Source organism: Pomacea canaliculata, linkage group LG2 (assembly GCF_003073045.1).
Source record: "Pomacea canaliculata isolate SZHN2017 linkage group LG2, ASM307304v1, whole genome shotgun sequence".
In the NCBI taxonomy this organism is placed as follows: Eukaryota; Metazoa; Mollusca; class Gastropoda; order Architaenioglossa; family Ampullariidae; genus Pomacea; species Pomacea canaliculata.
Genome location: NC_037591.1, coordinates 27,597,387 through 27,623,764, shown reverse-complemented (window position 1 = coordinate 27,623,764; position 26,378 = coordinate 27,597,387). Strand labels below are relative to the sequence as shown.

Genomic DNA, 26,378 nt, shown 5'->3' with positions numbered 1-26,378 from the left:
CCGTGGGTGTGACAGGAAACGACATAGAGGACAGGAGGACAGGAGACGATAGGTTTACAGAAGGACAGGAACTGCTGTTGCTGGAGGACAAAGCATGCGGCAAGGAGGCGCGTGATGACACAGCCTCGTGCGCCCTCAGATGCAGGCGCGGACTGTGGTGGGTGAGTGGTGAGTGGTGTTCAGTGCGTGGTGAGACCACCGCCAGGGCTCGTTATTGCCCACATTTTCACAGCCACGGGCTAGAGACGTGCTCGGCCCTCCACCGCCACTCCCCCGCCTCATCCGTGTCTGCGACTTTCCTGGCTTCTGTTTACCAATTCTCTGCCATAACTCCACCGCCGCCAGATTCTTGCGGTATAAACTTTTTTAGGAAAGTCGACATCACGTGCATCCTGCAACAGCAGCCTTGTGATCATACGGCCAAGATGGACATTTCAGTAGAAAAACACAAACAGTAATAATAACAGACTGTTTACCTCATATTTTCCGTGAAGTCTCTTTTTTGTTGAAGATCTGATTCCCTCTCCCTCCACACCCTCGTCCCTCATACCCGATAAATTAATCATTCAGTCTACTCGGTCGTAAAACACAGACGGTTGACCTTTTGGACCTTTGGTGCATTTCAGAGAGCAGCTATTCTCCGGAGAGATGGAATGCGTCTGCAAAAGCGCCATCTTTAGTCGCACGGCGTCTGTGAAGGGGAAAGGTCTTCATGATGGCGACAACATTAGTTACAAAAATATGATGTCGGCATGATGTGATGTTTCTGTTTCCCACAAACTACTGCGACTGCGAAATTACTAGACTGGAAATTTTTTCAGAAGTGAAGGTAACACTGTTATCATAGAAATAGCTTGGGCGTGGTGCACATGCAATGAGCTTCGTTTTATTATTGCAAGATTACACATCTTGCATTCTGTAATGTTAGTGTGGAGTTTTATTGACGATCTAATTTTCTGATATGTACATTATTGCATCCTCTCAGCATAAGCCTCTAATTTTCGCTGATTTTTTTCCCGACTTCAAATGAAATTTGCTACACTTTTTATAGGCTAGTTTCCGCCATCAAATGAAATAAATATTTCAGTAGCAAACTCAAGTTGTTCTCAAGGGCTGTACAGCTGTAAAGGTGATCTGTGACTAAAAGCACAACTAAAAAATATAACTGTGGGAAAATCGTAGAATCCTAGCGAACTTCGCTGGGTTCCGCACCGGACTCTATGGAGGTCGAGCATCTTAAGGCATGAGCAGGGTTCGTCTCGTCTACCCAAGCTGACTTTTTGCAATCTTTATACAGAAACCAACCAGCAAATAGCAAGTTGAACTGCTTTGACGAACATTTACATAAGAGTTTAGTTCAAAAAATAAGCATGTTTTGACAACCTTTGATAAGCTTTGACAAACCCTTGGCAAAGGTCGGGACGACGACGACGACGACGACAGAAGACTATTTACACTGTTGTAAACTGTACACTGATGTACACGACACTCAATGTTGTCCACAGAACTCAGCAATGTGTGGACATTTGCTCTTGCAGTCAGGACTGAGACCTATGAGATCTTTGATAACCCAAACCCTTTGAACCCCCTTGCAGGCACTCAACCGGATCACATCTGTTGAGCGAATAGCAGCACGTGGAACCATCATGGCGGCCATAGTTCTGTGATGCCCTGTTGCTAAGCGACCGTAGCCGGACTCTGGTGTTTACGTAGGGCAGAGGTTATCATCTGGACAGGCTTGTAAATGGAATACAGCCTCGATATGAATTTCCAGCTCATTGCACTGCGCTCCACACAAGCTTTACTGCGCAAAGTCCTTTAGACACAGACTGGAAACAAATGTACACGGAATTTACAATTTCAATAAACTTCTACCTCAAGTTCCTTCTGAATGCTTAATCTCCACGCGCTGAGTTTCTCTCCTCGTTAATGTCAGGCGCATTGTTCCAAACTGTCCCTTCAATAAACATAGTTTCAAGCATCATTAGACCTAATCCTCTCAGAACCAACACCGTTAAATGCGACAACACAAAACCACCACAGCATCCACGGCTCGTCCTGTGTTTTATGTTTGTAATCTATTATAAGCTTCACTGCCGTCAACGGTCGATTACTTTCAGCAAGATATCCTCCTCATCCGGGTTGGCGAAAATCTCTCGCAATCTGTAGAAGAACACCTGTTCGGAAGACGAGAAAAAAGTGTTTTGACTTTTTTTTCTCTCGTCACTTTACTTGGACGATTTATAACCCTATTTACTTTTCTTGGAATGCTTGAAATACATGTTCTAGCACGAATTCCGGTCGTTCTTAAAATATATGTTCTGGTAGTAATTGCAATTGTCTTAAAATACATGGTCCTGGAGGAACTGCAATCGTTCTTGAAGCTGCCAAACACTCAGCTGAAGAACGCCGTGCATCAGACATGATTGCAGAAGTGTGTTGAAAGCTGATGTGGGTGGAGAGGGAAGTTGGAGGGGACAAAGGGAGAAATAAAAAATGAGAATACATTTTGTGAGGATTGGTTCGCAGCAACACAATGAGCCAGACGAAAAGAAAGTGGAGTAAGAGTTGCCTGTTCATACTAATCAGATGAAAAGATGTACAATAGAAACACAGAATGAGATCGTAGAGAAATGCACGATAAAGAGACTGAGATTGACAGAAAGAGAGAGTTGGTGAGCTCGGATGAGCTCCTGGTTGACTATCATCAAAGGCCTTCACTCCATCAAAGCAGAGCGACTGCGAAATTATCCTTTTGGAAATGTGAGCTGTGCAAATATCAGTCTTATGTACTAAACAACATTCACGTACTTCTTGTCATCTGGAAGAGGAGAGTGTGTTATAAAGTCCTCCATGCTCCAACACTGAAGAATTTTCTTTTAAATCAGCCTACACAAAGGTCAGCAAAGGTCAGTATGCACGAAGCCACAAACGAAGGCAAACATCCTCCGTCTCTCTCTCCACCTCCTACCCGTCCTTTCTCTGTGGTCAGCCATCATGAGTACGATGACAACACCAGCAACTACCGACCAATGAGGAGACAATCGCCATCCTAGACGTGAGAAATAGACTTCTCTGTGGTGGCCGTGGTGGCGCACAGTCCGTCCCCGTGGGTGTGGGTGTTGTTGCAGCTGTGGTCCACGCTCTGGTAGGTCTTCTTGCCGAAGCGCGTGCTTTGCGGCGGACCGTTGCAGACGCGCACCACCAGGTGCTCGCGGAACTGCTGGCTCATGGCGCAGTACAGCACGAAGTTCATGGCGTTGTTGATGAGGGCGATCATGTCCATCGTGTCGGCCAGCAGCATGTAGACGTTCATGAAGAACTGCTTGGAGAACGCGGACATGATGATGAGGAATGTCTGCGGCACCTCCGTGAGGATGTACATGACGATGATGACAAGAAGCATGGTGGTGGTGCACTGGTGCCGGGTGGTCCTCCCGCATTGGTACTCTTTTTGGACTTGTTGGCCGAGGCGAACAGCCGCTTCCGGCGCGCGGCGCTCTCGTGCAGCTTCTTCAACAGCAGTCCGATGAAGACGGAGATGAGCGTGCAGGGGATGAGCTTGCCGCCGATGGCGTACAACCAGAAAGCAGTGAGAGCCAGACGACTTGGGTTAGTGGAGCCGATGGCTGGTTCATTGAGTTTGTAGAGGGTCATGTTCTCAAGCTGCACCTGGGAAGAAAAAGGAAAGGAAGATCTTCAGAAGGGAAGCACACACAGAATTCTTTTGGTGGAGGACGGGAAAGACAAGAAATTTGCATCGTTCATTGAATGAATTATACAACCAGCCTGTAAAAAATATTTATAAAGAAAATAATTGCATTGGGATGAAACTGGTAAAAGGAAAATAAAGAAATCGACAATTAAAAGAAAGTGTGGCCCGCTACCACTTCTAACAAAATTGAAAGACAGTACTTTCAGACAAAAACAACAGCAAGAACCAATTCCACCTGTCAAGACTTTACATGAACTTTCATTTTCTCTAATCCTCTTACAGTTTAATAAAAACCTGAAACAGAAAGCCACCTTTTAGCGCCGTGGACAGATTTGTATTCCCTGGACAATCCATAGCCTCGAGATTTTGTCTGCAAAACGTTGCAGGCGGCTAAAAATGAAAATGACCTTTTAAAATTGACCGCCCCAGGACTTCTTCGCATGGATGGCCCTTTCTGTCTAATTCCACCCTTTCCGATGTAAAAAGTCAAGCACGCATCTGATTACAGTCTGCTTTGTCTGCGTCTTCCTCTCCCGTGCCGACGCCCTGTGTCCACATCTTGCTTTGTCCAACCCTGCAAACTGCAAGCCCCACAAGACCTAGCCCTGTAGCATGAAGGTTAGTGGGCTTCTTAGTAAATCTTTGGGTGAAGTTTGACATGGACTTCAACTTGGGTCCTCAACTCTTCACGATGCCTCGCAAGTGTGTTTACAGTAACTTGAAAATGTTTTTATTTTGAGATGGTTTGGTGAATAACGAAATACCTGCATTGAAAAGATTGTTTCTTTTCCTTATTTTTGTTTAACTTAAAACAATTAATCTTCTAATTGATACTTTAAATAGTGTTTTGCTCAACCAGAGAGATTTATATATTATGGAATATCACTAAACTTAAGTAAAGTGAGGATTTAAAGAAACAACTGATTTTTGAGCTTAAATTGTTGTTTGAAGACATTTTTTATTGGTGTATATTTTTATCATTAAAGTTTCAATGTGTTTAAGGGGATAAGAGGAAGATTGAAGGTATGAAAACCTAAGAGACACTTATCTACCCCCGATCCGTGACTAGGGTCCTGAGACCACCAGCCCCTCATGGCCAACCATCCCCTCTTGCCCACCTCTCTGACGCCGGTCATGAGGTAGTTGGGCAGCATCAGGAGGCTGGCGCCGGCCCCGATCATGGCGGAGATGATGCAGGTGGCCTGCAGGTTGCAGCACTTCTTGGTCTGCAGGTAGACGTAGCGCATGATGGCCATGAACACGGCCAACCACAGGGACGACACGTGGGTCGTGACGCTGATGTTGCTGTGCACAGCCATGTACACCGTCCACCCGTACGAGTACTTGGTGGAGGTGGGGACCAGGGTGCTCTGGTAGACAGGGGCGAGAAATAGTTCAGGTAAAGCAAGAAACAGATATTCGAGGAGAAAGACTGACAGACACACAGGCAAAAAAAAAAAAATTTTTCAAATTTTTTCTCTAAATATGGCGGTCTACCACTTCCAACACTCTTTGTCATCACTAGTAACAGCTGCTACATCACAAACACCAAAAGAACATCCAGCACGGAGACATATTTGTTGCATGAATCAATAAGCCGTCAGGCCTTGATTTCCAAATGTTAGCATAAAAAATAATTAAACACACATGTGTCAACTCAAAACTGATATTAAGATCAAAACGCGAACCACCATGGTGGAAATGTTTGCGCCTGAGTGTGAACCTCCAGATTGAACTCTCACCTTGATGTAGAAGTGCAAAGCAAAGGGAATGTAGGACGACATGGTGATGAGGCAGCAGATGGCGATGGCGGTGAGGATACAGTTGATGGGCGTCCTCATGGCGCCGCGAGTCAGGATCACGATGTTGAGGACGTTGGTGGTGATGCCAAACACGCATATGACCACACTCAGGTACCCGTGAATACCCCAGTACCTGGGGTCAGAGGTTACAATCAGGTTATCTTCTTTGGTGTGCTATAATTGGTGTTTCTTGTTTGTTTGTTTGTTTGTCGTCTGTTTTATGTATTTGTGGTGGGCACACCCCTTGTCAGCACCACTCACCACTCACCACTCACCACTCACCACATAGCATAAGCTTCCAGATGTCTGTTGATGGAAGAGAAGGGACCCGACTCCTCTGGGCACTTGTCTCCAGTGGCCATGCTGCCGTTATTTCCAGCGGTGACATTAGCAGCCATCAGACCGGCCATAATGACTGTCGTAAACAAATAATTGATGAGCACTGAGATGTTCGCAGCGTGTATTTAAATATTGCCATATTTTTTCATGCCACCAATAAGCGGGGAAAAAAAGCAAAGGGCAAAACATTTACATATCCATTATTTTAGCCATGGCCTGTCTTGACAAGGTTCTGTAAAATGTTCCTAAACCATTGTGTGTAATGAATGTTCAATGGTTCAATTAAACATTTGCAGTGAAAATACTTAATATTTTGGGTATATCTTTATAAAAATATCGTTGGTGACTTGTCAAAAATCCTGAAGCTACACAAAGTGTTAATAAACAGTAGAATGAACAGTGTAAAGAAGGAAGGACAAGTTTTCCAACAGAACTGGTATTTATTTCATACATCACGAACAAACTTTTCAACAAATCTAGATTATTAAAAAAGAGTTAAAACAACACGTTTGAAAAGAAACTGAAAAAGTTTAATTGAAATTGTTTCTAGAAGTTAACAGTTGTAGGAACAGGTGTTGCTTAAGCCTCTTCTTGAACACTCATAAATGACAAACAGATAAAAGAAAAAGATTAATGTGTGTTTTCTGAGAATGGGGTTAGGAAGGGTTGAGGCTTAAAACATTTATCTGCTGATATGGGTGAGAATGGCAGGCACCTTTTCATAAACATCATGCTGAAATGTCTCAACTCTCCTGGTAAGAACCCCACTGTGAGACATCGTGCTGTTTTATCTCGAGAAAGACCCCCATGTCCTTTTGTTCGTCTTAAATTTTTCTCCCGTAATCCTGCCTCTCAGACTCCGGGGCAATTCCCGTCTCCAGCCTGTAAAATAATTTTCCATGCCCCCATTTTCTTGCTCCTTTTGTGGAATGCTGAGGCAAGAAACCCCGGCTGTCAGCTACGAAACAAAGTACATTTTATTGGTTTCGTGTGACAATGGAAAAGCCCTGAAGGAGTTTGCACCTCCTCCCACTCTTGGCCAGTAAAACCGTCTTGTGGTGTACAGGTCTGTAAGTTGAGAACTACCCGCCATAAAGCACACCCGCCGACACTCCCGGGGCTGGGTGAAGACGTTGAGACAAAAGCATCTTAATGCCAACACACCACGAAGCTCGGTAAAGCTCCGAGGAGCTGAAAAACAATGAATGGACTGGATGGCTTATGGTCTGTCAGTAAATCAGGGAGAAAATAAAACAAAGATGTAGGCTTACTGACAATCTGTGGAAGCGCTCGTCAGGACCAAGAAATGTTGGTAGTAAAAATTAATTGCATTCACTGCACCTCTCTGTAGATAAAACTCCAGCTTGGACTCAGGACTCGGTGAAACATCAGGACACAACACAATGTACAGAGAAGATTAAGATGGTCTTGTTGCAAGTCACCACTCTATTCTAGACTTTGGAGACAAACCTTTTGGGATTTATAATGACAATGGAAAGCAAATCAGGTCATTCTGCTTCTCAGACCTTCCTCTCCATCACTCACTCCCTATCTCACACCTCACATACCTACCTCCTCCTCAAGGAGTCTTCTGCACGAAATCTGATTGTCCTGGAGCAGGAAGTGCCCCAACAGCTGTTGCAGACACTAGTGGGAAACCTAAACCTGAAAAAAGATTTGAGTGATAAAAATACTTTAGTCTGAATAGGGTACAGCAGTGGCAAAAACTACACACTTACGATTTACAAAATTGAGTACTATATATATATATGTGTGTGTAACTCGTAATTCTACAATAAATTGGAAGAATCGAAGATTAATCAAAATTGTTTAAAGCTATTAATTCATAGTCAGTAAGATGCTTTCTCGCTATTCTCGGGCTTAAGTTTTATTTTGAACTTCGGAGAAAGAAGCGAGTTGCCTCAGATCAGCCAATCACGCAGTGCGTTTCTTTTCGTTACAAAGGAAATTTCAGTGTTTGATTCTCCCATTGGATATCGTCCTCGTCAATGACCGGCTCTGTTTACTCCTAAACGTTTGCTTTATAAATCTTCTGCTTGGTTAATATTGAAATCAGTCATCACAAGGACTGTAAACATACATCCCAGGCAAAAGTATACTATGATAGGTTCTAACAACGATGCAGTAGTAACACACGTTTGAATTGCGATCATTTTCATTATTTTCCGACAGCAGTATAGAATGATCACCGCGGGTATCGCGGTCAAAATGCATTAGAAGATCATTTCTCCCTTTTACTTCACACAACAGTGATTTTCCCCTTAGTTTAATGTCCAAGGATTCCATTTTCATAGAAAAATAAAACTGCACAAAGCTGACGCTAATCACCTTTCAAGGCCTCCTCCATTAAGCTCGTTTGTGCGTGTCGAGACTTATTTTGTGGAGACTGGTCACGCACCCGCCCACACACACACGCCCACACACACACACACGCACACATACAGCTCTACAGGCTATAGATAAGGATACACAAGAATAACAGGCTGTTGTTCAACAACAACAACAGCACCAACAACAGCACCACCACAAGACAAAAGAAGCCTGCACGAGGTGCTTTGTGAAGGTGATCAAGGCACTGTGGAAGCAATTAATATGTATAAGTGTCCACCAAGCTGACAGCTTTGCCTGCTCACGGCACCGGCTGAGATGCGAATCCAGTACAAGTGGATTCAATGATGCAGAAGTCACGTTTGAGAGGAGACGAATAATCTAGAAGTCACGTTCTAGAGAAGTGGAAAGATTCAAAGCCATGTTGTTTGAAATGAAGTGAGTAATGTGAGCCTCACGGTTGTGTAGGGATGCTGGGGGCAGTGGGGATGTCTGGTCCTGGGGGAGCCTGGTGTTAGGAGTGCGGATACATTGATAGAATAAGGACAGGAAAACAAACAAACACAATAAATTAAACATCGTCACTCATGCACACCGCCACTGACAATAACTCCAACAACAAATGTAATCAAATAATAAAACACATTTTATTGGTTATATCGAAGATAATAAAGGACAGACAAATATATAGAAAAAGAACCTGAGAGACAGTCAAACAGAGAGAGTGTGTGACAGAGAGAATGAAAGAGAGACCGAGTTTAAAGAGACTTAAGGACACAAATTACATCTGAGAATGAGATAAGGTGACAAGGAGAAACAAAAGGATTTCTCGCCTTAAAACACAACCAGGGTTAAATTATTTCGTCTTTTCATTTAACGTAGGAAGGGATTTTTCTAAGGATCCTCATAAAATAACCAGGATGGCGACAGACATGCGCACTCACGCACCCACAGAGAGGATGTTCAAAGAAAATGTGGGTTCTCTAAAAATGGTGCCAAGAAGACTACATTCAGGAACCGAAATCCCCAGGAGAGCATCTCTGCTTCTTTACTGCTGTGGACGCCATTCAGCCTTAAGTCCACACGCCATCAGCCTCGCTTTGACAGCTAAATGTGGTGGGAGAAAACTACAACTGAAAAAAGCACTGACTACAAGGACAAGTCAATAATAATAATAATAATCTTATTTAGTAGCTGAAACATACCTAATTAAATTACATTTTTAAAAGCCATATATCCTTTTATTTACTTAGTGTAGGTCCATTCAGGCAAGAAGATTCCCTCGGTTTAGCTTTGATGACGAGAGCAGTCGCGTGCCTTTCGCATGTTGCTGTGCACGCGATGGAGTGATTGTGGGTCACGCTTGCAGTTTATTGGTGAAATGGCTGACGTGAGAAGGGGAGAGAGAAAGAAATGGGATGGATGGACAAACTGAAGAAAACTCCATCGGGCATACTGCCTTAAGCAACGCCCAATTCCTTAATTAATGGCGACATTAAATCCGCAAGCGGGAAACAGGTCATTATCATTTACTTGGAAAAAACTCACAGGACAACAGGACAAACCCAAAACAAAAGCACCCCATAGAAAACACTCATAAATGTGATATGAGTTAATTAACCACACGAAAAATCAAGATGACCGCATGCCCTTGTGACATTCATAATAACACAATCTTTCCCCAATAGCCAACAGGGTTAAAGTGTTTTACATACATACAGGTGCACGAGCACACAGTTTAGGTTAGACATCAAATGTACCTTTATCAACACACACATACACACACATGGCCTGAAATTTCAGATAGTTGTGTCACTGCATACGTTCTCAGTTACACTTACGAATAACATTTAATTAGTCGTCATACTAGCACCTTTATTAACTTCGATTATAATCGGTGGTTACAGTAACCAATCCGTGGTTACGATGGATACAATGACGAACTTGTATTACTGGACTGCTGGCAGACGATATTTCCAGTTAACTACTAAAACGAGGCATGAGACTACAAAGCTTCCGGTTTAGTCACGTTCTTTGTTCAGGCTCGCCGAGACTAACAGAGGAGAACTTCGCAAGAGACTAAGCGTTGGTCTCGGCAGACAGACAGCAATCCACCTATACACGTCTATGGTTACAGTTCGTGGTTACAATAGTGACAATCAGTGCATGACTTGTATTGTTGCACCTGTTGTTGGCATTGTTGCAAAGCAGCAACGTCAGGAACAGGATCAGTACCTCGACGATGGGATTTAACCGAGCATTTCACTTTATTACTCTTATTTTAAAATCCTCGATAGTCATCAAACTCAAAGACAACTTACAGTCTTTCCTTTTTGCCCCGCTTGCTTGGAACTCGAGTGGACTGCAACAACCTCTTCTTCAAACTGAGTGCTCCTGCAAGCTTGGCTCTAAGACCAAAGTCCTGCCTCGCAAAACCAACAGCTTCAACTGTGGGACTACAAATACTAGGTGTAAATGGAAGGTCCACAAACACAGGGGTTCAGAAGACGAGGCTGTCGTTGCTTGAAGTGTTGAAAAGTGGGAGGGAAACACACCTCCTGTGTGGCGGCCAGACAAAAACGTCCGGCGCTCAATCAAATGAGATTGTAACACGATGCCACCAGCGCCGGTGCCCGCCAAGCATTAATAGCTTATGTCTAACGACACCACGAAACACGATGCGACAGGCTGGGATGTGGGCAACAACTGTACGAGGACAGTCAACGGCTGTCATCTTCATTGCTTCTGTCATTGCCGGCAAAATGTAGACAAGCATTACTCAGCGGATGTCCTTTCATACATTGTGTGTGTTTGTGTGTGTTATCAACATAGATGGACAGACAGACAAACAGATATATAGAAAGGCAATCAGTTTAGTATTAGAATTTAGTTTTTAGGTGTAATTAAAGACGTGAGATCGGAGATGGACCACCTACCCTGGCGTGGGGGGCAGATTACAGAAAGTTTCAGTCCTCGCTGCCGATAGACTAAATCCACAATCTCAAATGTAGTGAAGTGGTTGGGAGAGTGGCACAACTACAGTGAAGTAGAGAAGATTTCGTAGATATTGTTATAGAGACCGTTAGTCAAAAAAAAAAAAAAAAAAAAAAAAAGGTTGGTTTAGACACGAAAAAAGCCCAGTTGTGAACAGAAGCAAGCAGCAAAACGAAAACACAGATGAACAATTAATCTTGACGAAAATCCCAGGCAGCGGCTACAAGAAAATCCGCACTAAACCGTGACTGAATCCACATCTCGGTTGATGAGGAGTACCTGATATAAACACAAAATCCGGATTTTCTTGTATAGGACTCTCAATGGGGTGCTTGTTGCTCATTTTCCTAAAAATGTAGCTGCATTCACGCAGCAAACTGTCAGCCCATGTTCCTGCAATGTTTGTTTTTTTTCTCAAAGACATCTATGCTTATGTCTTATCTTTATTTTAAGGCGACTGTGGAGACTGTTCTTCAACTCGTAATTTCCTGGACAGACAGACAGACAGGCAAGCAGGCAGACAAACAAGCAGGCAGACAGACCGGCAGACAGATAGACAGACAGACAGGCAGACAGGCAGTAATAATGTTTAGCATATTGTAAACAATCCAGTAAGGAGTGCGCATATCTCTCCGAGTGTAGGAACAGTGCAAAATACAAAAGAATATTCCAGAACAATAATGATACTAAAGCGAGAAAAGCTGGGGCCGGCTACATGGGAAGGTCTTAGAAATAAGTCTTAGGTCGTCGGTCCCCAGTACAAGTGAAGGCTAAACTTGGTCTGAATATTCGACTTGCTACTTGACCAGCGATTGATGAGTTATCTCTCTCTCTCACACACACACACACGTGCACGCACGCACGCACACACAGAGGAGCAGAAGCATCGACACACTCATGAACAAAGCAGATATATCGAAAACAAATGTGAAAAAAAAGAGATAAGAACGAGAGAGTTTAACCAGAGTTTGCGCTCTTTGGTCTAATGTGTAAAAGTTTTCCAGTCTGATGAACTAAGCTGATTTAATCAAATTTATAAAGAACGCCTGTCAACGAGGACAAGCTATTTGGCAAGTACAATGAGTCATCTGCCAAACACACATTTCATTTGAATCGCTGCACTTGCGTGAAGTGCTGTTATTCCGTCTCTCTATTCTGAGTGGGCAGTCGGGGGAATGGAGAGGCGTTAATGCCAAAGATTAAATAGTTTTTAGCTAATTTTTCATTTAGTGGCTCCTTGTGATTAGTCGCCTGCGTGGTCGTGACACTTATAGCCGAAACACAGGTGTTGGCACACCTGCTTGTGTCTTCTCTCCCACTCGCATGAGCTCATCTGTCTTCACATCTTTAGTTCGTCTTTGACTTCGTGGTTGCAGAAGTTTGTTCTTTACATTTTATTAAGGACAGAAGCTATTTTCAACCGATAAGCTCCACGTGCACAATAAACCAGAGTTGAGTCTTTATCAGCCACATACGACTTTGTGACAGCAAAATACCCGACTGTTCTGTTTCTTCAAAGAAAGCAAACAGCCGAGGGATTAGAGCATTAGTGTTTCTGAGACCACAAGCTGGTTCGATACTCGTGTGGCGCAGCTGATGCAGCTGCTGTGTGGGTATCTGACCCTTTAAGAGGTTTGGTGGAGTAGACAGAATGAGAGGAGACAGGCACTGCACTCACTACCACAGGTTAGACGTGGTCTCTAACACATCACCCTCCACAACCCTCCGTAGACTGAAAGGTCATGGGTCAACATTAAAAACCCATGAGATTCCTGCTAGTTTTCCTTTCGTTTACGTTTCATTTATTGCTTGTTGCTCCTGGAGGAGCATAGGGCGAAACAACCCCTCACCAGCGGACAGGTTTAGGGCAGCGCCCGTAAGTTGGGCCCATGTGGTTCCCACGTCCTTTGTCTCTCTCTGCTGTTCTTTTTCCAAGTCTGCTTTGGTCTCCCAACTCTCCTACATGTTTACAGGTATATTTCTAAATCAGATGACAGTCTCCATTTTCACTTCAATGTGTAGGAGATTATTAAACTTAAAAAACAATAATAATATAATAATAACAGTTAAAACAACGACAAATAAGGTCAACACAAAGGGAGGCCACTCTAAAAACGGAATCCTCTGATTCCTGTTTTTTTTTTGGTTTTTTTTGGCAATTACGCAGAAACATGATCTGTGCAATTTAAAGAGTAAACAAATCTTACATCTCAAGCAAACTTGTTCCGTTTTTATTTTGCCTTCTTGTCAGCTGCGGTTTCAAACATTTAATACAAGTCACAAATTTGAAAATATTTTAAAGTTGTCTCTTCACCAGACTACACACGTGTGTCGGCGTCAGATTCCATATCCTGACGCACCAACAGAACTGGAAGAGTAACTCTTTGATGTCTGCCCTCCGCCTCCCTTCCGGTCTTCGCTTGTCACAGGCGGGAGAGGAGAAAGGGAGACGGAGGGAGGAACGCGCTCTCCGGTGTATAACTATTATATAACAAGGTGTATAAATAATTATTATATATAAGTAAGGAACCTGCTGAGCCCCTTCACACGCCTCACAAAGCATCAGAGTAAAGCTTCTGTGAGATCTGTGGTCGGGTGTCTGGGTGGAAGTTTGGTTCAGCTGAGGTTGGACTCGGTTTTAGTTGGTTTTATGGTGGTCGGGATTTAATAAAAAAAAATTAAAACGAAGATCAGGACGAACTCCAGGACGCGTTAATTTGGAATTTGGCTGTTTTCATGGCGGAAAAGAAGTTTACTTTTTTTTTAATTTAATGGGAATATGGATGGAATTGCTATTTTACGCCAAGCCATCAACTCAGGTGATATCAAAGCAGCTATTATCACATTATAGGAAGCAAGTACACAGAGCTTGTCCTCTTAGCTGTTGTGGTGTGTGTGTGTGTTGCGTGCGTGCATAATCTGTGCATGATTTTAATCTTATATATTATTATACTTTCTTTATTAGTTGCATTTGCGTTAGCGTTGCAAGTACTAATATGTTATATATTATGTATTATTTATTATTATTATTATTATTATTATTATTATTATATTATTATATTATATATTAGTATTATTATTATTATTATATATTATTATTATTAAAAAATGACTTTATCATCACAATCGCAATTCTGTGACCAACATTTTCCTTGTCTTTAATTTTTTCTCTTTTTTTTTATTTGCTTGTTGTTTCATCTGTTGCGTATGTGAGTATTGAGTGTGAGTATTGAGTGTGAGTATTGAGTGTGAGTATTGAGTGTGAGTAGTGAGTGTGAGTATTGAGTGTGAGTAGTGAGTTAGTATTCGTACCTGCATGCATGCGAGGGTGTTGGCATGCGTGTGCGTGTCCTCACGCGCCTATGTAGCACAAGCCCACGTCAAAGTGACTTCACCACGTGACCAGTAAGCTGCCCACACCTGAGGCCTTTGATCTGTGCCGCTCTTGTGTCTGAACAAATTAATTTCATTCACATTACAATGGAAAAATATTGGAACTGAGTTCAATTTAAGCTACGTGAACTTTTTGGGAGATTGCTTGCTTTCATTTCCCGCTTTGCTAATGAATTTGAAGAGCTTTTATCTCCACAAAAATACTTACTTTAAAGCAAATCTTGAATTGAACGATCATTCTCGTCAGGGATTAAAAGCCATCCAAACAACTGTTTTTGCATATTTGGAAACTATATTACTGGTAAAAGATAAGAAATAATGCAAACAGCTGGTTGATTTGTACAGGATGAGGTTGAAATAAATTGCACTCAACGACTCTCTCAAAATAGTCAAACACATCATTAAAAGTCTGTCTCTCTCTCTGTCTCTCCCACACCACCTCCGCTAGAAAGACAAAGTGTTTGACAAAATAATTTATTCATCTGTCTCAGAAACGGGGAAGTGGGCAGTAGGACAAACCAGGGAAGGGGTTTGAAGAAAGCAATGTTCGTGTCCACCACCTACGTGCTGTTTTTTTTTTTCTCCACAAACCTATTTCTTCCATTTATTTATTAAAAAATACAGATGGGTGGTTTCTGGTCCCAGAATACTCCAAGACACGAACAGATTACGAAGACATGAATGAGTTTTTCTGTCTTCTGCTTTGACAAGAGATCAGATACCATAGTGCATCTTCCATCTTCCATCTGACACCGTGCACTGGATGGCCTTTGTGGCGGTTACAGTTTCATCCCCTTGCTCCTCCAGCTGTGATGCTGACCATTTGTGGTCTGCTGCTTCATTGGAGTCAAGCTTGCTCATTCGTGGGGTCGGTGCAGAAAAACAGCAAAACACTTTTAATGTCTCTTGCCTAACATGACAGACCAGGTGTGGCAACAGGTGAAGCCGTCACGTGACTCGCTAGCACTTTCACCCTTTCTTCGCTCCCTACCTATTTCCCTCTCTCTCTCTCCTTCTCTCTCTCCACCCGCTTTTTATTTCTCTTCTGTTTCTGCCTTCCTTTTTCTTTCTAACTGGAAAGTTCCGTCAGCCTCCATGATGCTTTTTGTTGCTTACCTCTGATAGAAATAGAGTGTGTCAGGGTTGCTCAATAAACTCATACCGTCTGAGATTATGAAGCTCTCTATATTATGAGTAGTGCAATTGTGAATATGATTAGGTTGTAATCACCTACCTTGCTCCTCCCTCTCTCACACACATCCCATGCCTGCAAGGATGTACGAATGTATACACACACACACTCACGCACGCACTCACGCACGCATACACAGTCACGCGCTTCATCAGTTAATAAAAGCCAGGAGATTGTCATCGATTGTGATGTAAGAGCAGCTGCCTGCTCTCATCTCACGTTTGTACCAGACCCACGGCGAGGATTATCGCCATTTTTAACGTCGTCGCCACTCGTCGGCCCTCGTCCTCCATCTCCAGCACCGAAGGCTTCAGTCGGCGTGTCGGCCGTAAGCCGCATCAAGAGTTATCGGTGATGAGGGAACATTTGGTTTTCTTATTTTGTTTGTTTTGTTTTTCACGTTTCTTGGGATGGAGAGCTCTTAAGCGCAGGACAAACTCTCATCGACTTGCAAGGACAGGAATTGAGTTAAAATTAGACCTTGTTCTGTGGTGGAGTGATCCTCAAGATGAGGAGGAACTGGACAGAACTCAAGGGTACGGGGAAGGAAGGGATGGTGAAGGGTGGGGTTCTAACGGACTCTAAAGGGTTTGAGACATCTCAGGATTACACAAGGACGGGTGTGTCTTGTTACAAAGGGACAAATAATTGGATGAACTTCTCAATTCTACCATCACGACTACGTTCAGAAAAAATAAACCTTTGCAGGATTTCCCCCTTCTTCTGATAAAACCAATCTTCTTGACATAACAATTTTGTTACCTGGTAGTGATCGCCATTTTAAATACCTGTACCATCTAAGAAAAGGTTAACGAAGCTTCTTAGCATCAAAGGTGGCACAATTCAGTCTTCGTGTGTTTATAGCTCCGAAGCTCACGAAGAAACATTATACAATTAGGTATCATCTTTAGGACGAAACAACTACAGGAACAAACAAGAAACAAAAAAATAGACAGACAAAGGAAGAAACTCAAAAGAGAAACATCAAAAAGAACGAAAAAAGGATAACGAGTGAAAAAAAAAAGAAAGTTGGTTTCATGCCTCACTTCACCAAGAATAACTTGTGTCATTACTTTAGATGAACTTTCACTGTAAGAGACACATAAGGACGAAATATGATCCTGCGACTCTGAATGGAATGTTATGTTAGCAGCAACAACAGCAGCAGCAACAACAACAACAATACACACAGCTTAAAAGCTTCTCCGCGAGTGCATTTTCCAGGGGAAGTCTTGCTGTGGTGTCTCACTTACCTAATCCTTCATCTCAACACCTGTAACACCTGTACCTTGTTCCCCAGTCACAAACTTTATCCGTTGTTTGTTCCGTTGCCTTCAGGGACCTATTCGTGGACTTGCAACACGGTTTCAAATTTTATTCAACAGGGTTGTTTAGCCTCTTACAGGCCCTTTTCCCCAGAAAAATAACAAAGACCTTGAACACTTTAATACACGAGAGTGGTCCATCAAGCCAAGAAGGAAACACGATTCCCAAAGCTGGTGTCAACATGCAGTTGCTCCTGTTTAAACCTTGCAAAGCCGGGGATCGGTCCCGGGGAGAGGGAAACGAGGGAGATTCTGCAAGTTCGAGTCAATAAACGAAGATTAATCGAGTCAATAATCATTTTAATAGTCTCGAGCAGGCGTCCTCGGGGACTACATATCTGCTTTTGATGGATTCAAATGTTGCACAAAAAAAGTCAGAAATATTGAAGGGGGTGAGCAGAACCAGACCTGCTTCTCGACAAACCCATATCCAGGAAATGACAGCTTGCTGGAAACCTATGGTTTGCCCTCAATACACAGGTCAGGAGCTGACAGTTGTTATTACCACACAGGAAAAACAAACATTTAAAAAAAAACTCTTTGATGCAAGAAGAAGGGCAAGGTCGTTGCCAAAAGCAGTCGTGATGGGTTCGTGTCCAGCGACCGGAAGAAGTTTTATATATGTGGGATGTGGGATGCTGTCATATGTTTTGAGGCACCAGTGGTTTTAAAGTGAGCATCACACGCTCGATGGCACGACATGATAGAACAGAGTTCACGACTTACAACACGCATGCTTGGATATAAAGCCCTGCCATGCTTGTTCAGGTTGTTTACTCTTACACAATCCAAAACAAAAACAACTTCGTTTGTCCCAAGGGGATATCAGGAAGCAGTTCACGCAGTGATAACAACTTAATAATTAATTACACAGCATAAAGAACAGCCACATGGCTCGTCGCTAACCAGACATTAATACAATAACAATTCAGACCCACCAACAGTCGAGCTTTTATTGACAAGCACAAGCTTCCACAGGCTGCAAAGTTGAAACAACAAAAGACAGCCTCGCTCTGTTTGTCCAACACACCAAAGCCCAGAATCGACTACCCGAGGGACAAGACATGATTAGCATCACTAGTAACTACGGTGGCTTTGACAATGTCCGGTGATTATAGAGTCTCCAAGTCTCTTCTGGTCTGTCCGGGATAATCTTTCGAAGAAAGCGAACACAATTCGATTGTACTCCCTGTACTTCTGAACTTTTCTGAACCAACCTTCCTCCAGCCCCATTCAGACTCTTGGCTTCATCCACGATTCCACCGACTGACGATTTCTCGCAATCCTCAAAATTGAAAAATGAATATTTATTATGTTGAAGTGGAAGTTTCCCATCCTACAGTAGGACCCCTCAGAGATGAGGGTGGAGGGATACAGGTTTGTGATAGTTGTGTGGCCACGATACCTATGCCAAAGTGCAAGCAACAATTCATCGATGTAGCTGTAATTGTTTTGTGAGATTGTTTGTCTTCATCCGGGTAACCCTTGTTCAGCGAGGCTCAGGCGTGTGATACCGGCGACAGTCCCAGCATTCATCAGCTGGATTAGGCAACAGACCTGACACAGGTAATCGTTACCTGAGGCGCTCCATTTTTCTCTTTGCCTTCATTCTTTTTTTTTTTTTTGCGAAGGAATGCTGAGTTTCATCTTGTTCACACTCGTGGCAAAAACAGTGATCCTTGGCTTCACAAGCATTAGCTCCTAACCCTGTCTTTGTTTCTTTTTCTCTCTCTGTCTCTCTAGTTTCTCAAGGCATAGACTTTTTACCTCCGAGCATCTTCCACGTTCCTTCCCGTGTTTTAATCAACGATCTTAGAACTCGCCACTTACCTTTTTGAATGCCCACAAGCCATGAGTTCTACAGATCCCCAACCCTTCATTGTCCAGAAGACTATCATGAAGCAAAAGAGGCCAAAACATTTTTCATCTGTTTGTCTTTGAAATGGAATTATGCATTGACTTGAACATGACCTGCACATCGTAAACCTCCTAGTCATGTCCTTTGCTAATCTCTTTTTCTTCATGACACATTACATCTTGTTCCTTTATTTTCTCTTATTTTCTTTCTTTCATTCATATTTTCTTATCTCAGTCCTCTGATGAACCAACAGCATAAAAGGTGACAAGGATATCCAAAAGAGAATTTCAGTAAACTTTGCTGTATATAATTATCTCATAAAAGCGTGAAAAATATTCACTCCTTTAACTCGCCAGCCTGCATTAACATGAAAGATGAAGAAAAGGATTGAACGGAAGAGGGTAGGAGAAATATACTTATCATGTCTCTGTAGGGAAATGAGTCGTGGAGATTTGGTACTCAGAGAAGTGTTCACGTGGATCAGTTCAGTTTGTTCACTTGTGATTCATTGGCAGTTGCCAGTGGCCTGGGTGCCTCCGTGCCGCAGACGCAGCGCCAACTACCGTCCGCTGCAGTATACTTGCATCTTCAACATCGATTCTATTTCGGCTGTGGGCGGAGAAAATAAATAAATCTGGATTCTGAATCCAGCAGCAAAAACCCACGACGGTATCTTGTTTTATAAGATTTATGTAACACAACGGCCACGGCACAGACGTCTGATTGCATTTCTGTTGACAATGTGCTGGGTGCTGCTCTGTCCGGCCCACACATGGAGAGCTCTAGCAAGGGGACGCTACTAGGTTTACCCGCCAAGCAGCACCATAAGAGTTACTCCCCAGAAAGATGCCGGCGTAAGTCGCTATTAGCTGTTTATCGTGTCAGAGATGTAGCCACACATGGAGTTGGAAGAGGGAGGGGAAGGGCATCTGCAGGTCCTGACGAAAGATATGTCCACGACCTTTGTGAACTTTCGGTGCGAATGTAGTGTAGCTTTACCTTCAGTGCGCGTGACATGTAGGGGAGAGGTCAGAGGTTACCTGATCACCGTTGGGTTTACGGTTAGGTAAAAAAAGAAATCCCCAGAGTAAGGAATGTTTCTTTGAAAGAAAAAGAAAAGGAAACTAAGAAGGAAAAAGTTCACTGACCAAGGTCAGGTCGCTGTACAAGCCGCGGGCCCGGGTACACTGGATCCCCCTGTCTCCCTCTACCCCATCTCACCAGGCCTAAACAATTAACACACACACACAAACGAACACGAACACAAACACAAACACAAGCACAGCACAAACACCTCCAGGCATCCTCGCACCCACGCATACACATCCTCAAGAGCACACGCAGAAGAACACACAGTAATCAATTTAAGCAATTATTTATTGATTCAATCATTCAATAACTCATTCATTCAATCAATCCTTCATCGATCCTTTCAATCATTCATTCCTAATGAACCTTTGAGAGCGCTGACTTCTCTAAAATTCTAACCTCGCCACAGGAAAATGACCCTCTGTTCAAAACTTCAAAAATAATCTCGCCTGTAATTTCCAGAAGGTAATTTACAGCTGGCAGTCACAATTTTTCTTGGGCATATTTTCAGCCCTTTGATGCCAGACTTGTGCGACGAGAGATAAAATTAACTGCAAGTGGAAGTGTTGCTGGTGCCGGCCTGTTATTAGTCTTGTGTGTGCAAGGTCCCGACTCTCTCCTCCACCTCTCTAAGCAATTCAGGGCTCGGGGGAGTCGACTTCAAGGCCTGCCGTTCACCGAGTAAATTTAGTGTGAAGGCAGAGTTAACAGCCAAACAAAGATCTTTTTATTCATGAATGGTGGGTAAGTGGATGGCTTGACTCCATCTTCTAGCAGCTACCCGGGGTGGCGAAAAGGAAGAAGATACAGCTAGAAGACGTTGATGAAGAGAGGATGCGAGAGAAAGAAAGCGAACACAGACATACACACAAACACACACACATATAACACATAAACACATACACAGACACACACATGTATATATATACACACACACAGGGTCGTGAGGTCAGGTCACGTGATGACTAACACTCGTGGTATGTTTGTTGCATCTCAACTGCTGAGCCCAGGACAGTCTTGTTCCGAGCGGATCCCACACGAGGCTGTATTTTCTGACAATGTTTGACGAAAACAACTGTCGACCTTTCTTGCAAATACGATTAGGATGTCTGACGCACACGTGAATGCCTTCCAGATATGTTTTCTTTGTTCGGCCGTTGGCGACTGCAGGATATGTCCCTGGAGTTTTTGTCTCTCCGTGGCGTGGGATGTCGTCTGTCTTTGCAACACTCTGTCGACAATGTGTCACACGGAGTTGATGTCAGAGGAGAGGTATCGACAGCGATTTCTGATTAGATTCAATATATATATATCTGACATAGCAAGGGTACTTGAGGTTGTCCATTCACCTGACAGGTTGTCAGCGCTGGCACATCAAAGGGCAACGTAACGCTGAATGGTCGACAACCGAATGAGAGATAAATGTTGCATTGGCGTCTTTCGTTCTCAATCCTCCCTTTCTCTCTATCCGTCTCGCAACGGGTACCCTCTAAATGACATAGTTGTAAACTTAAGAGTTTCTGTGTGTGTATGTGTTTGCTGATGCACAGAAGACTGATATTATTACAGGTAACATAAATGTAAGATCAGTAATGCTCCGGAGCAAAACGAACAAATCAAATGTATTCAAATTCATTCCTGAGGACAGAAAGGTTGGCTCTTGTAGGATAGAATAAACAGTACAGCTCAGCCATCACGCACACAATCACACACATACACACATTTACACACACAGCCACATGCAGCTTTATGTCTAAGATGTAAAGGCAGATGACTGAATGTCAACATTGACACACAGCGATGATTTCGGGACATATTTGTGTCCGGTGTGGGTGTCTGGTGTATCAGTCAATAGCGGGTAGAGATGTCATCTATGAAAGTAAGTGAACTGTGACTAACATCACGTGTCATCACCTCATCAAATCCACCCTGGTTACCACATGGCACATCCCTGGTGTCATAACGGTTCTCTCTCTCAATTCCTGGTTCTCCTCTCATTCTCCTCTCTTGTCCTCTTCTCGTGTGTGTGGGAGAGGGTGGTGTGTATGGTGTGTGTGGGGGGAATGAAAGGATAATATATCCTGTAAAACACCTTTCATGTCCACACATTTGCACTGTCAAATAAATAAAAAGCCTGATGATATCGGGTGTAAAGACACCCTCTTGCCTCAGACTACCATAAGCACTTCACAACGGAAATAAGAAAGAGCATGGCCCACAGCCAGCAATATTAGCAAAGAGCAGCGCCGACGATGAGATCCATCTTGAAAGGCGTTACAACAAAAACATCGGAAGGAATGGAGGAAAAAAACCTGGAATATTCCTCATCCTTCTTCCGTGCTCAGCGGGTTGCTCACCCGGCGTCAGCAGCTGAATGCTTGTCGCTCTCCGCCTGCACCTCGCGTGTCCTGGCCTCGCGCTCCACCCAGGGTGGTCCGTGATGGTGATACATGCACGAGCTTACAGATGTGTGTGTGTGGGTGGGTGTGTGGGTGGGTGTGTGAGTGTGTGTGTGAGTGGGTGTACAAGAGAGAGAGATTGTAGCGACTCCGTTTCCAAAAAGATTATAAAGCTTTCGAACCAATAATTAAGCGAATCCGTAGAGAAAGATTTTCATTTGTATGATAGCGATTTTCTAAAACAACAAACATTAAACTCCCATCAGCAGCATCGTTACAAAGGGAAGAAGTCGGAATATTTTTATCTTCTTTTGTTCATCTGTCTCCTACTCTTTTTTAGTCTATGGTTGTTTTGTCGATACATTCCGGAATAGCAGGACTGCTCTTTATCTCTAAGAGACTCTTTGCCAAAAAAATTAGTAACTGTTATAGCAGCGCTTGGAAACACCGAGACACAGCTGAATGCCATGAGGGGGTGAGAGGCAGACAGACAAGAACACGCACACAAGGCAATGGAACTCCCCAAGCTGTCTCCTTGGAGTAAGAGTATTGTTTTTCTCCATCGCACAATGAGCAGCACCACACTTGGCTTTAAAGGACTGATAGGGTGTGTTTCTGTTGATTAGATAAAGCCCGGTGTAAGATACTACTTCCACAAACCTGGGTGGATGTTCCTCTTCCGCACTGAAATAAGTCCACAACCATGTCAGGATAAAGTATGACTATTGTGAGGTTCTAAACAGTGGGGTAGGAACCAGGGAGCAAGGGGACAGGGCCGCCCTAAAAAAAAGATATTGAGGGGCAAGAATGTGAACATCGTTCAGTTACAGATGGATTTTCTCCTTCCCTCCCGCAAAGCTGAGCATCTTCCTACTCCACTGGTAAAGGCCTGGGCCAAGGAAATACTTTAAAAAATATGTTGGGTAGACTTATTGTCACCTCATTCTGTGTCTTCTGTTTGTAAGGCGTGTACCTCTAGAGTGGAAGAGGGTGTTCATACAGATTTGAGGAAACAGTTTTTGCAACGAATTTTTCCTAACATCACTAGAAAAATTGCTCCCCAGTAGTCCTTTAAATCCGCTGCTCTTTGTGGCTTGCATTCTGTGGACTACTGAGAGAAAAAGTGTTTCTTGTATGAAGCTCTAAGTGTCTCTACCAATGCAAATGCATCTGTCAGTCTGGCCTCCTGGTAATCTATCTCGGCGTCTGTCTGCCTGTCAGTGTCACAAACAGCAATTTTTTCCGGAAACAGTAAAAACTCGCCCAATCATCCCACTCGACTAAACAATAAACAGAAAGGAAGAACAAGAAGCTGTTGTTTGAGTCGTTTTTCCTCGTTCTGTTCGTCACACACACACAAACACACAAATACACAGAAACACATACACACACGTACATGAGCGCGCGCACTCACATCTACACAGGTCCATGTCGGAAAAAATACTTTGTACAAACAGTTTTAGTTATGTATGTAACTGCAGGCAGTAGAAAATCAAAGATGTTTCGTCTATGATAAAGTTTTCAGTTATTGAATGTTTTCATCAAGAATGACATATCAACTCGAGTGTTTATGACTGTTATATAATATATACTGACTACTATATATATATGTACACAACACATATAAACACATAGATCAGCAAGATGTTAGACTGGCTGATCACTCAACCATGTAAACTAATATACAAGCCTGATTTGATGCAGTCACAGACCGTGAAATGGCATTAAATCCTTTTAATATGAACCCCGCTGACCTCTGATGTCAAGAGTAAGAACAACCAGCGGTCTCTTTCATCTTGAGATGCGCACAATAGGCATTTTGACCAATAAAAGTCATTCAACCTTTGACTATAGGTACCCGTCTATACGTAAGTGTTAATTATTGTGCTCTAATCTTTATTCAACTTTAACAGCTCAGAACTTTGGAAACGACTTTTAACCGGAGAATGTTTGGCAAAGTGTATCTAAGTCATTCTGATTAAATACCGAAAGCTGGGATCCGCGTTCTGTTACCTAATTTTCTGTTATACCGACCAAATGGTTTGCAAACCTGAAATATTTATTACTTTTATATTTTTATGTTATTATTACACACACAGTTGAGCATCATTAGCCCCGCACTAACATATTTCTAGGCTCTCCAGGGTGTCATTTGTATAAAGGCATTCCCGAGCCCTCATGATCTTTACACCGAACTGAACAACTTCAAACAGACATTCATCTGCCTCACTCAAATATTACAGAAGGATAGCTCCCTCGGTTAAATAAGCCGGCGCCAGTCTTTCTAACACAACCGGCAGAAGCCATGCGTGGAATAATAGAAGATAGGAGAAAAAAAGTCACATGGGAACGAAAACACAAATTTTAAAAAATGAAATATCCGCCGTGTTGCAGAAAGCAATCAACGATGGTCCTAAGCCCTGAAATAAAATGAATATTAGAGATAGAGAGGAAACGGTAAAAGCTTACAGAGACAAGCACAGAAATTTTTTTTTTTTTTTAGAAAAGAAGATTAAAATATTAAAAAACTTACTTTTCTTCCTGAAAACGCCTTATAAAATATTAACACAAACTGTCGGTGTAGTTGGTTCTTCATTCAAATGAATCGGTTCATCCTTGTGGTGTGGTTGCCAAGTAGTAAAACACAGTTGTGGGCACGACGCAGCCACCACAGTGACGTAGCGCCCTCGGTGGGTTCGCGTGCTTGTGGAGAGAGGTCACGCGCACACACGCGCACACACGCGACTACACGCGACCACCCGGTACCAGAGCGAAACGCTTGAAGGGTGACTTCACCCCAGCTGTGGCGGATAGATCAATGGCGAAATCCATGTACAGAGCGCTGGGTAGTGTGAAAGGTTCTTTTACAAGACTCAAGGTTCATCTGTATCAGTGACAGCAGGGACGGCGCACGCACGCGCAAACACCCAGGCACACCGACGCCCACACACGTGACACGAGCGCGTGCGCCGCACACACACACATGTGTGTGCATAGGGTGGTCTTAATGTTCCGGGCGTGGAAATCAAGGACGACAAAATCGTGTTTTGAGAGAGGAAGAGAGAGAGTGTGCATGCGTGAGTGCGTGCGTGTGTAGAATGAGAGCGGGAATGCGTGCGTGAGTGTGTTTGAGAGAGGGAGAGAAGGAGAGAGGGAGAGACTGCATTACGCAAAATCTTGGACGTACCCACTCACACCACCACAGTCTCACAGGGTCTGTTTACATATCCCAGGTCTGACCCTGGAGACCTCTCAACTTTCAACCCAAAGATCGTCAAGGCTGTCGTCATCGTTGCCGACCAGCGGCTGTGTGAGTAGCTCTTCAGTGGACTCCTTCGACTAACCCTGTCTTACAGAAGGTCAGTCCAGGCCTGACGAGAGGGGGGGACAGGGGGGTCTGGTGTACCCGGGCCCGCGGCTGTCAAGGGGGCCCGGCCTTGGTCAGTGGATTTTTTTTCTTCTCCTTTTCTTTTTCTTTTAAAGAAAGGTCTAAGGACAGAACAAATAATTTACGATAACAAGTACAAGGGGCCCGGAGAGGTCGTCTGTCCCGGGGCCCGGGCTGGCTCTCGGCGGCCCTGGGTCAGTCTAGTTTAACTTGTTTCTGTCAAACCACGTGACTCATACCCAAGCGTGACATCTCACACTACTCGCAACACAAAGTGTGACGGAGGACGTTCTACATACCATCACGTGACTCAGCAATTATTCTCCATGTCCCCGATGTAGTCCAGCAAAGCGTGAACGGTACCCTAGATATCGTTCTCGAGTTCATGCATCAGCTGCGGCTCAGTCACCCTCAGAACTGTTCAAGCGCAGAAAGGAACATTGATCCTGGAACACGAGAACTTTGTCATTGCTCGACAAGCGCGCGCTCCACAATCCAACATTCAGCTCTCGTCCAGGAACACAGGAACCTGCTT

General features: G+C 43.5%; 1 protein-coding gene across 1 annotated transcript; it reads right to left on the bottom strand.

Moving 5' to 3' along the window:
* Positions 1 to 872: 872 nt before the first annotated feature.
* LOC112558201 (sex peptide receptor-like) lies at positions 873 to 25,383 on the bottom strand. Its single transcript, XM_025228494.1, is given in 8 exon segments — positions 873 to 3,445; positions 3,448 to 3,672; positions 4,834 to 5,085; positions 5,458 to 5,650; positions 5,800 to 5,932; positions 7,429 to 7,521; positions 14,512 to 14,650; positions 24,989 to 25,383. Coding segments are annotated over 5 exon segments (1,191 nt in total). The 5' UTR covers positions 5,928 to 5,932; positions 7,429 to 7,521; positions 14,512 to 14,650; positions 24,989 to 25,383; the 3' UTR covers positions 873 to 3,052.
* Positions 25,384 to 26,378: the final 995 nt, after the last annotated feature.